At 38.2% G+C, this 13,209-nt stretch overlaps 1 protein-coding gene across 4 annotated transcripts in view; it reads left to right on the top strand.

The window, feature by feature from the left end:
* Positions 1-13,209, top strand: part of DYNC2H1 (dynein cytoplasmic 2 heavy chain 1) — a 393,951-nt gene that overhangs the window by 283,846 nt on the left and 96,896 nt on the right. For all 4 annotated transcript variants that reach the window (XM_027563956.1, XM_027563957.1, XM_027563958.1 and 1 more), the window contains one exon: positions 12,252-12,461. In XM_027563956.1, the coding sequence (XP_027419757.1) occupies positions 12,252-12,461 (210 nt within the window). The remainder of the gene's footprint in view (positions 1-12,251; positions 12,462-13,209) is intronic.

Genomic DNA, 13,209 nt, shown 5'->3' on the forward strand with positions numbered 1-13,209 from the left:
GCTAACTGGACTTGCCACTTTATTTAGACTATCAGATTGATAAAACTTGCTTGAGGAAGAATTAGAGAGTGAAAAGATACACTGCATCCCTTGGCGTTCCAAACCCAGGCTCTCCACTTGTGCCTGAGGCATACAAGTAACCACATTGCACAGATTCCTGACCATGAAGTCATGGCCCTGATTTCCATTCTTCGTATCAATTCATGTTGAAGTTATTATTCTTTAACCTTCTTTTTTTTTCTTAAACCAACCTTTGCTTATACTTTAAATTAAAATCAAATTTATACAAATTTATTGAGTAAATTTGCTGTTAATCTGATTCTTATTTCTTTGTAACTCATTAGTTTTTTGCTTGCTAGAATATTTTGTCTCTAATTTCCCTAAATCTCACCACATTAAATACAGGTGTAGATTTTGTTTTGTTTTGCATCTATTCTGTTTGATACTCTGAGAACTTGCAATTCCAAAAGCCAGCCTTCCCAGCTATACCTGTTTCAATGTATTCCTCAATAGCTGGGCTGCATGCTGTGAAATATCGAGTACTGTGCTGTCATTGGTGGGCGCTTAATACTGCTATTTTCAGCCCTGAAATGGTAAGATGGTGAGCAGTATTCTTTCCAGGGAAACATGAAAAGATAAGTTTGCAACCCAAAATTCTCCTAGCTTGACCCCAGCCATGCATCCAGCCCTCAGCTCTAGGTTACCGTATTCTCTACTTGCCTCTTACCCAAACCCTTTCTGTCTCCCAGATGTTTTCCATTCTTTTTGTGCCATCTTCTGGGTTCAGTATCCTCTTGTTTTGTCCAAGACAGAATGCAGAAGTGGGAGATAGGTTGCCCATTTTGTCCAGAACCAAGCATAACTTTTAAAATGTCATTTTAACTTTTATTTGTAAGATAAATATAGATTCATTAAAAGATAGTTGCTGCTGCTGCTGCTGCTAAGTCGCTTCAGTCGTGTCCGACTCTGTGCGACCCCATAGACGGAAGCCCACCAGGCTCCCCCGTCCCTGGGATTCTCCAGGCAAGAACACTGGAGTGGGTTGCCATTTCCTTCTCCAATGCATGAAAGTGAAAAGTGAAAGTAAAGTCGCTCAGTCGTGTCCGACCCTCAGCGATCCCATGGACTGCAGCCCACCAGGCTCCTCCGTCCATGGGATTTTCCAGGCAAGAGTACTGGAGTGGGGTGCCATTGCCTTCTCCGAGACTCATTAAAAGATAGTTATTATTATATTGTATTCATATAATATTTTATAGTCAAATTAATCTTGCAAATATCTTGTGCTTCATCCTGTTATGTTTTATTTTTTTCTCTCTCCCATTTCCTTCCTGAAGCTATTGCCATAATTCAGGCTTTTATTCTTTCTCATACATATTATTGCAGAAAACAGCAAATTTGACTCTACTTATATGTCCATCCTCAAAGTCATATTTCAGATTATAACATTAATTTTCCTAAAGAAAATCGTTTTTCACAACATGGCTCCATATCCAACCTAAACTGTAAGCCTTTTCCATAGTGAGGCAGACCTCAGTGGTTCTGTCTATGAGGACTTTCCAAATGCTGTTTCCTTCTACTGAAATCTCCTGGCTGTGCTAAACCAGGGATGGGCAGGTAAAGTCCCAGCAGCTTCCAGAAGCCTTTTCAGCTGTTACTCATTTCCCTCTTCATATTTCTGTAGTATGGACTTATCATTTGCATAATAATTCCCATAAAAAATCATATTTTAAACTAAGCAAGTTAAGATTGGGCACTGAGGAATAGGCATTCTCTTATTTGGAAGTAGTGAAAGTGAAAGTCGTGTCGCCCAGTCATGTCTGACTGTGACCTCCATGGACAGTAGCCCGCCAGGCTCCTTTTCAATTTGGAGTGTAGGAGTAGGCTTTGGTTTGTGTTAAGATAAGGATTATGCTCCTTTCAAATACTTGGCGATAGCACTAGTTTGGAACCATATAAATTAAATTTTCTTCTTGAAATTTATTGGAAATTCCAAGGGAGTGCATACAAACTAACATTAAAGTTTTGATTGTGGCTATTTTTTTTTCTCTCTTTCTTTTTTTTTTTTTTAATTTTATTTTATTTTTAAACTTTACATAATTGTCTTAGTTTTGCCAAATATCAAAATGAATCCACCACAGGTATACATGTGTTCCCCATCCTGAACCCTCCTCCCTCCTCCCTCCCCATACCATCCCTCTGGGTCGTCCCAGTGCACTAGCCCCAAGCATCCAGTATCGTGCATCGAACCTGGACTGGCATCTCGTTTCTTACATGATATTTTATATGTTTCAATGTCATTCTCCCAAATCTTCCCAACCTCTCCCTCTCCCACAGAGTCCATAAGACTGTTCTATACATCAGTGTCTCTTTTGCTGTCTCGTACACAGGGTTATTGTTATCATCTTTCTAAATTCCATATATATGTGTTAGTATACTGTATTGATGTTTTTCCTTCTGGCTTACTTCACTCTGTATAATAGGCTCCAGTTTCATCCACCTCATTAGAACTGATTCAAATGTATTCTTTTTAATGGCTGAGTAATACTCCATTGTGTATATGTACCACAGCTTTCTTATCCATTCATCTGCTGATGGACATCTAGGTTGCTTCCATGTCTTGGCTATTATAAACAGTGCTGCGATGAATATTGGGGTACACGTGATTGTGGCTATTTTTTGACAAGAGATTCCGACGCATGAACTCCCCACTCCAGTTAGTACCAGATTTCAGTGGAGGCAGTTTTCCTGTAGTCCCTGAGGCACAGGTGATGGATGGAAGGCAGGTTGTTTCTATTTCAGTCTTTTATCAAGGATGTAATCATTTGGGGTTTCACGTTTTTTAGATGTATCATTTTTACCTCTCCACCTTGAGCAGATATTGGACATTATCCCTGGTCTCCCAAGCCATGTATATGAATACCAAAGCTCAGGTTCACCAGTGTCTTTGAACTTCAGTGGCTTGTTTGCTACTCTCTCATTCTTAGTATGGAGAAATAAAAACCTTTCTGGATGTCTTGTATTCTCATAAAAAAAACCCCAGCCTTATGTGACTCTTCATATACTATGAAAATTAACTTTGTAACTATTTATCTAGCTAAGTGCTATATTCAAAAAGGATAATAAAACTTGTATTATCTCTCTGAGAGCAACATACGTGATAGCTGTAAATTCCTTCTAAGCCTCAGGGCACTGGCGAGACTAGAGCATTATCTTCATAGGTATTTCCATGACAGAAGGATAAAGCCCAGACTTGGAAACATCTCTAGATCATTGTGTGGATCACAACCAACTGTGGAAAATTCTTAAAGAGATGGGAATACTGAACCACCTTACTTGCCTCCTGAGAAAACTGTATGCAGATCAAGAAGCAACATTTAGAATCAAACATGGAACAATGGATGGGCTCAACATTGGGAAAGGAGTCTGTCAAGGCTGTATATTGTCACCCTGCTTATTTAACTTGTATGTAGAGTACATCATGCAAAATCCAGGCTGGATGAAACACAGGATGGAATCAAGATTGTTGGGAGAAATACTGATAATCTCAGATATTCATATGACACCACCCTAATGGCAGAAAGTGAAGAGTAACTAAAGAGCGTCTTGATGAAGGTGAAAGAGGAGAGTGAAAAAAGCTGGCTTATAACTCAACATTTAGAAAACTAAGATCATGGCATCTGGTGCCATCACTTCATGACAAATAGATGCAGAAAAAACAAAAACAGTGACAGATTTTATTTTCTTGGACTCCAAAATAACTGGGGCAGATGGTGACTGAGCTATGAAATTAAAAGACGCTTGCTCCTTTGAAGAAAAGCTGTGACCAATCTAGACAGCATATTAAAAAACAAGAGACATCACTTTGCCAACAAAGGTCTGTATAGTCAAAGCTGTGGTTTTTCCAGTAGTCATGTATGGATGTGAGAGTTGGACTATAAAGAAAGCTGAGCGCTGAGGAATTGATGCTTTTGAACTGTGGTGTTGAAGAAGACTCTTGAGAGTCCCTTGGACTGCAAGGAGATCCACCCAGTCCATCCTAAAGGAAATCAGTCCTGAATATTCACTGGAAGGACTGATGCTGAAGCTGAAGCTCCAATACTTTGACCACCTGATGTGAAGAACTGACTCATTAGAAAAGCCCTGATGCTGAAAAAGATTGAGGGCAAGAGGAGAAAGGGGCAGCAGAGGATGAGATGCCATTATCAACTCAATGGACATGTTTGAGCAAACTCCGGTGATAGCAAAGAACAGGGAAGCCTGGGGTACTGCAGTCCATTGCATAGCATAGTCAGACATGACTGAACGACTGAGTAACAAGTAGACCATTTGGCTCCTGAAAAGAGTTTTATTTACATACTACAGGGTTGGTTAGATTTCCTAGGACATCCTCTTTGGAGGGGAACACAGCAGCGTCCTTCTTCCTGTTTATAAGCAGAGGATAACCTCTTCACCCATCCTTTGCACACCTCGCTCACCGAGTGTGTGGCTACTTGCATAGGGTGTGGCTGTCATTTAGTCACCCCAAAGGTAAGACCTGGAGCAAAGGTGTAGGAGCAGCACATTATTTGCTGTGAGATGATAAATAATCTCTTTTTAATCCAGAATACTTTGTGTTAACATTCAGGATGAAATTAATAAAGATGAAGTTTAAAAATCCAATACTCACTTGTTTGAATAATTATTTCTCTCTTCTCAGATCATGGGCTTCCCTGGTGGCTCAGACGGTAAAGCGTCTGCCTGCAATGTGGGAGACCTGGGTTTGATCCCCGGGTCGGAAAGATCCCCTGGAGAAGGAAATGGCAATCCACTCCAGCACTCTTGCCTGGAAAATCCCATGGACGGAGGACCCTGATAGGCTACAGTCCATGGGGTCGCAGAGTTGGACACGACTGAGCGACTTCACTCTCACTTTCACCTTTCTCAGATCATAGCTGTAATTGAGTGTATTTAAGAAGTTGCTTTACTATTTTACCAAACATGTTTAGTTGTTTTCCACAGTATCTTAACTCTGCTAAAAACAGAAGCTGAAAGTCTGCTTCTGATTTTGAAAACATTGTAAGTTAACGTGTGTCTCTAAAGTGATTATGCTTTGTAGACTCTCTTTTTCTGTTAAGTAATATTATGCAGTGTTGGACTTCAGAGATTTTTTTTCCTCAGTGAATATCTACACTGACTGTTGAAATGCTGACTGTTCCTTTTAGTCTTAAAATTATGAACCAGTTTGCTCACTATATGAGAACAGTTGGTCACTTCTCAAACTTTTAAGCAACACACTCGCACACGCATACATACACAGAAGCATTTTATGCTGTCGCATTTTATCTAACAGTTAGTTGAACACACAAAAATGCCAGAAAGCATTCTACTGTCATGAAAATATATACATCATTTTTTAGGATGACATGGAAGGAAAGATAAACTATTCATTGTGGGTCCATTTTATAAAATGTGCTCTTGTGTTTCCTCTAAACAGGTATAAGTTTTCAAATTTGTGACATTTCTTAACATTCTTCATAATCTGCTCTTCTTACTCCCTTTCTTTATATTGCTGAAACTGTTAAAAAAAAAAAAGCTTCATATGATATTCATGATGTGCCTGGCACATAGTAGTATTCTCAGATGTTATTCGTTTTTCCATTTAAGTATCATGATCTGTGTAGATCTTTTAAATTGAAATTTTGTTATTACTCTGTTATTCTGCTGTGTGCTGTGTGTTTGGCTCAGCCGTGTCCAACTCTGTGCGACCCTATGGACTACTGTAGCCCCACCAGGCTTCTCAGTCCATGGGGGTTCTTCAGGAAAGAATACTGGAGTGGGTTGCCATGCCCTCCTCCAGGGGATCTTCCCAAACCAGGAAGAATTTATGCTACTAAATTACTTCTTTTCTTAGTAGTTTGACAGAACAGCAGAATCATTCCTGTAACCAAGTTATGGAGCTGCTGCTGCTGCGTGGCTTCAATTGTATCCAACTCTTCATGACCCCATAGAAGGCAGCCCACCAGGCTCCTCTGCCCCTGGGATTCTCCAGGCAAGAATACTGGAGTGGGTTGCCATTTCCTTCTCCAATGCATGCATGCATGCATGCTAAGTCACTTCAGTCGTGTCTGACTCTGTGCGACCCTGTGGACTGCAGCCCACCAGGCTCCTCTGTCCACTGGATTCTCCAGGCAAGAATACTGGAGTGGGAGTTATGGAGCAGATAGCCTATTAAAGTTCTTCCCTAGAAATAAATGTGGTTTTATTAATATGCCATTTCTATATTAATCCATGTTTTTTTTTAATTGCCATTTTGTTTTACATACCCAAGTTATAAATAAATAATGACTTTCTATTAGAGACCCAAAAGATACAGACAGATCTAAAGGTCCTGTTGAGTGATGACTGTCAATCCTGTACTTGTCTCTTTAGGGGTACTGTGTTTGGTATATATTAATATCACAATATTATAAGTAAAAGTTATGAAATTCTCAGGCATGTAAAATTAGTCATTTGTATTTAATACAAAAGCTTCTTTCTATTAGCACTTACTAGCTTCATTTCAATTTTTCTTTTAGAAAGGTATAATAGCTTACAGTATCAGCTTCAGTGTAGCAACTCAAAGTACTCCCCTCTTCTGTCTTTCGGCATTGACCTTACTTGCTCTGCTAGTCACCAGCATCTCTCTTTCTCCTTCCTTCTCTCTCTCTCTCTCTCTCTATATATATATATATAGAGAGAGAGAGAGAGAGAGAGTTGTTGTTGCTTAGTCACTAAGTCATGTCCAACTCTTTACAGTCCCATGGACTATAGCTCTCCAGGCTCCTCTGTCCATAGGATTTCCCAGGCAAGAATCCTGGAGTGGATTGCCATTTTCTTCTCCAGAGTATCTTCCTAACCCAGGGATTGAACCCACATCTTTTATCTGCACTGGCAGGTGGATTCTTTACACTGAGCCACCAGAGAAATCCCACTATATATGCTATGCTATGCTAAGTCACTTCAGTCGTGTCCGATTCTGTGCGACCCCATAGACGGAAGCCCACCAGGCTCCCCCATCCCTGGGATTCTCCAGGCAAGAACACTGGAGTGGGTTGCCATCTCCTTTTCCAATGCATGAAAGTGAAAAGTGAAAGCGAAGTCGCTCAGTCGTGTCCGACTTTTAGCGACCCCATGGACTGCAGCCCACCAGGCTCCTCCATCCATGGGATTTTCCAGGCAAAAGTACTGGAGTGGGGTGCCATTGCCTTCTCCGATATATGTGTGTATATATAAACACACATATATAAACACACACGTACATACACGTGTGTGTGTGTATATATATATATACACACACACACACACACACACATACACACACATATGCACATACATATGTGTGTGTATGTGTGTGTGTGTGTATTGTGCTAAGTTGCTTCAGTCATGTCCGACTCTTTGTGACGCTATGGACCATAACCTGCTAGGCTCCTCTGTCTACAGGATTGTCCAGGCATGAATCCTGGAGTGGGTTACCATGCCCTTCTCCAGGGAATCTTCTCAACCCAGGGACTGAACCTGTATCTCTTACATCTCCTGCATTGCAGGTGGTTTCTTTAGCACTAGCGCCACCAGGGAGGCGTTATATATACACCCATTATATATATATACACACACACACATATATATATACACACACATATACACATATATATAATTATTATCATATACATGGTGTGTATATTCTAAAAGGGCTGATGCTGCACTGAAACTGGCATGATATATGTGTATTTGTGTGTGTGCTCCATTTTTTATACAGCCTCTCTTTTTATTGTCAAAAAATGATTTCATTGGTTCTCTACTTCATGATCTCTTCAGTTCAAGTATAGTGAAAAGGAAGAGTTATCTGTTTATCAGAAGATGCAGGCAAGATTCTTACAATGTCTTGTTATCTCACAACCAGTGACTATGGTCCGGAATGGAATGCTCTGATTAGTTAACTTCTAAGTCATATACTTAGAAGTTGGTGGCTCAGATGGTAAAGATGCTGCCTGTAATGCGGGAGACCCGGGTTCGATCCCTGGGTTGGGAAGATCCCCTGGAGAAGGAAATGGCAACCCACTCCAGTGTTCTTGCCTGGAAAGTCCATGGACAGAGGGCCTGGGTCACAAAGTGTCGGACATGACTGAAGGGACCTAGTGTGCACACAAGTCATATACCAGAGTCAACTCTACCAGAACCATTTGGACTTAGAGTTGGGATCTTCCCAGAGAGATATTAGGAAATTATTATCTGAAGTGGAGTGAAGGATTACTGGAGGGTATAAGTAGAATTTCTGCCACATGGAAATGAAGATATTTCCCCCTTTTCTATAACTCAGAGCCACCCCATCTTTCTTTCTGATGTTTCTCACTTCCTTTTTCGCTTTTTAAAATGACTGTGTTAAGTCTTTTAGTATCTTTTTATCATAAAAAACATATCTTCCACAAAGACATGATCATATGACAAGAGGAAAAATACTTGTGTCCAATTGTTGATTATTGTTCGATGAGTCATAGGTAAATACATACATAAAACTACAGTTCACATCTTACTAATTTCATTGAACTAAGATCTGGAAGGACTCCGATGTTATCTAGAGCAGTATGTGAATCTCCATAATGCTTTGAATAAGTGGTAGTGTACCTGAGAGGCTGGCAAACTACAGCACATGGGCCAAGTCTAAACTGCTGCCAGTTTCTGTAAATACAGATTTATTGAAAGTCATCCATGCCTGTTTGTTTATGTATTGTCTGTTGCTAAATTTACACGGTAACAGCCAGGGTTGATTTGTTATAACAGAGATTTTATGTCCCACAAAGTCTGACATTTGCTATCTGAATCTTCATAGAAAAACTTGCTAACCTTTACTCATTGCTTGAATTTCCTTTAGTGGCAAAAATTCTTTCTGAGAAGGAATCATTTTCAAAAAGCTTTAATTTTTAAAAGAACAGAGAGAGTAGTACTTCTGTTTTACTTATGTCTAAATTAGTATCTCGCTTTAGAAACTATTCTAGTTAAAACACAAAAATTCTGGATTAATACCTAAATTGTACCAAAGTTATACTAGTCTTTTTCTTGCCCAAAAGATATTTCTTGCTTAATAGTTTTTAAAAATCCCCAATCATTTCTTCTCCAGCAGCTTCATAATTAGATAATGATACCCTATGAATACACTTAGTTTTTTTAATGATAAGATGAACTTTAAAATGTGAAAGATGTCCTTCCAAAGTACATGATTCAACCAATTATATTTATTCATAAAAAAGTTTTTCTTATAATCAATTTACTAAAACTATGACTGCCATCCCTAGATAGTTTCGTTGAAAAATGTCTTACAGTGAGGTAATTTGCTTATGGCAGTTTTAGCTACTTGAATTATAAATAATACTTAATTTGAGGTTGTTTTAAGATGAATGTAACTCTTTAACATGTTTCTACTGCTATAAATCTCTATACTTAACTCTTTCAGAATGTATAAAATATATTTTTATAGTTAAAGTTGTATTAATTTTTTAATAAAGCTTTATGAAGGCTTGTAGGAAATCAATTATGTTATAAAATATAATATTCTTTGATGTCTTCTGTATTTCTCTCATTTATCACAGTTTATATCACTTTGGGGCTTTTTACTGTTAATTTTTTTCATCTTTCATTAATCAAACACTTTTTTAAGACCCTACTGTGTGCTATTTTCTGCCATGTTCTTCTGTTCTTATTGCTCATATGAACTCATATCATTTTACTTGATAGTTTCTAGACCAACACTATAAAATAGAAATATAATGTGAAACACAAATAGACTCCATAATTGTAATCTTAAATATTCTAGCAGCCATATTCAAATAAGTATGAAGAAATAAAATTAATAATATATTTTATTTAACCTGATATATTCAGAATATTAGCATTTCAGTGGGTGATCAATATAAAATTATTAATGTGATATTTCACATCCTTTTCGTATTAAGTCTTTGAAATTCAGTTGGTATTTTACACTTACTGCACATCTCTAGACCATACTTCTTACATGAACTCTATTTCAATTTTAAGTAGTTTTGATAGGTACTCTCTTAAATCAGCTTTTTAAAAAGTTCAGTACACTAAGTTTTCTATTTTCGTGCATCATAAATAAGTGGAATCTTGTTTGAATGATCTAAGATTCCATTTTTGTGTGTTCTTCTTCTATAAAGTAACTGTGAACAGTGCAGATTTGACTCATCAGTTTAATAGAATGGATAAAAATCTATAAACTAAGTTATTATTCAGTAATCTTTACCAAGAGGCTCTTGATGAAAGTGAAAGAGGAGAGTGAAAAAGTTGGCTTAAAACTCAACATTCAGAAAACTAAGATCATGGCATCCGGTCCCATCATTTCATGGCAAAAGATGGGGAAACAATGGAAAATGTGACAGACTTTTATTTTCTTGGGCTCCAAAATCACTGCAGATGGTGACTGCAGCCATGAAATTAAAACATGCTTGCTCCTTGGAAGAAAAGCTGTGACCAACCTAGAAAGCATATTAAAAAGCAGAAACATTTCTTTGCTGACAAAGATCCATCTAGTCAAAGCTATGGATTTTCCAGTAGTCATGTATGGATGTGAGAGTTGGACTATAAAGAATGCTGAGTGCTGAAGAATTGATGCTTTTGAACTGTGGTGTTGGAGAAGACTCTTGAGAGTCCCTTGAACTACAAGGAGATAAAGCCAGTCCATCCTAAAGGAGATCAGTCCTGAATGTTCATTGGAAGGACTGATGCTGAAGCTGAAACTCCAATACTTTAGCTACCTGATGGGAAGATTTGATTCATTGGAAAAGAGTCCTGATGCTGGCAAAGATTGAAGGTGGGAACAGAAGGGGACAAAAGAGGATGGATGGTTGGATGGCATCACTGACTCAATGGAGATGAGTTAGAACAAGCTCCGGGAGTTGGTGATGGACAGGGAGGCCTGGTGTGCTGCTGTCCATGGGATTGCAGTTTCGGACATGACTGAGTCACTGAACTGAACTGAATCTTTACCAGTCTTAGTGTAAGATTGATAAAGATTTAAGTACCACGTATTATTCACTTCCAGGGATGGTTTTTAATATGAGGAATTATGGAAAGTCTATAATCTAAATTTTATGTCAGTTTTATAACTTGATTAAGGTTGGAGATGTGTTAAGTATTATTTATTTCATGCTCTGGTTCAAATAATTCCAATCTAGGGGATAATATTTATAGTTAATTTTAACAATATACTGTTTTTCTCTTCTAGATTTAGAGTTCACCACTGTGTACTTCTATAGGTACATTCATGTGCATTTTTTTGTCTATCAAAGATGATTCCAACAGCTTTAGTATTTTAAATGTAGTATCAATACAAATAAAATGCCTAAATTTGAACTCATAGCCTGAATCTATTTTCAGGAATGACTTCATGCCAGTAAAATTTATTTCATAATTTTTTATTTAATGGCTAGATCTTCATATTATGATATTAAATCATCCAAAAACATGAAAACCAGACAGTGCTCTCATGGAATATGGGAGTGTGACAACCACTAGAAAAGAAGAGGGGACCCTTCACTAGGACTGTAAGCAGAACATACAGAGGGAGTCAGGAAAATGGACAGTAGGTAAGAGTGAAGACTTGCCAGTGCTGTCCCTTTGACAGGTTTTTGACACTTTTAGAATACTAATGAAGTGATACATTTTTTTCTTCTTAGCTATGTAGACTGTTCGGAAATGACTGGGATTCCTTGACTTTTTTTTTTAACAATTTGAGAAGCCCCAAGTTCCATGTATCAGAGCCTTTCTTAAAGTGTAGATGTAGAAATAAATACTAAGATACAGTATTCACTGGTACCGATCTTTAATGTAATTTTTTAAGTTTACATACAGTAAATTTTCAAATTGAAATAAGTATTTGCTCACATATTTTTCAAAGGCATGATTCCTTCTGCTTTCCTTGTAGCGATCGAGTTGTAGTTCAGCTGTGCTGCTGTCTCTGCGTTGGCTTACAGTGTGCCGTTGTTACACTTTCCAGACGTATCGACTGCTGCGTTCCCCTTCTCAGTTTCCACTCTCACCCCATTTAAGTTGGTGAAGTCCAGAATTCTTTTCCTATGTATTTACGGGTTTAATACATTTGGCCATTCATAAGAGAGTATTTCAAAACAAGTATACCAACAGAAGATTTAAATAACTTTTGAATGTTTTGATATATTTGTGTTACTTTTCAGCAAATATTAAATGATACATTATTCTTTTAGAATTCAAACCTGATTCATCAGAAATTGTTGCCTCCTAATGATCGACAAGGATCTCCAATATTATCCTTCATCATTCTTGAACAATTTAACGCCATCCGCTTAGTACAGAGTGTCCATCAGTCTCTTGCTGCTCTCAGCAAAGTCATCAGAGGAACCACCTTATTGAGTTCAGAAGTACAAAAATTGGCAAGTGCTTTATTAAACCAAAAGGTAAGCCGATATTAAATATATGTGTTTTATTTTCATTAATGTAAGTGACTCCTCCATCTTGTATACCTTTGTTAGAAGTCTTACAATTTACAGTAACAGAAAATCCGAGTTAATCTAGCTTAGTGTGAAAGTCTCTCAGTTGTGTCCGACTCTGTGACCCCATGGATTATACAGTCCATGGAATTCTCCAGGCCAGAATACTGGAGTGGGTGGCTTTTCCCTTTTCCATGGTAAACTAGCTTAAGCCACACAGAATTAATCGGCTGTTGCAACTGAAGGATCCAAAGGTAGCAGCATTAAATCAGCTTGATGCAGCTTAAAGTTGTTATTAGGATCTCAGCTTGTGTTATTTATCTATCTCTTTAGTCATCGTGTGTGTGTCTGTGTGCATGTGTGTGTATGCATCTTCCATAACAACTTCACTTTTGGGTGGGTCGTCTACACATGGTGGTCTCCCAGGAGTTCAAGTCTTATGTCGTCTAAGTCCAGGAGAAAGAATGCCTGTTTCCTGGCAACTCAAGCAAAAATCTTGGGATTAAGTTTGCTTCAGACTGAACGGCTTGTGTTTTGTGCCTAGTCCTTTACTAGTTCTGTGGGCAGCTTGTGCAGAGGTCTCACTGGCTGGGGCTTAAGGCAAATGCATCTCCCATGGGAGAGATTCTGCTCCATCTGTAATACATACACTACAAGTAAGGGAAGGATACGTACCAAGTAGAAACATCATAAGCAGAGGAAAAGAAAATCAACA

This window comes from Bos indicus x Bos taurus, chromosome 15, assembly GCF_003369695.1.
Source record: "Bos indicus x Bos taurus breed Angus x Brahman F1 hybrid chromosome 15, Bos_hybrid_MaternalHap_v2.0, whole genome shotgun sequence".
Taxonomy (NCBI): Eukaryota; Metazoa; Chordata; class Mammalia; order Artiodactyla; family Bovidae; genus Bos; species Bos indicus x Bos taurus.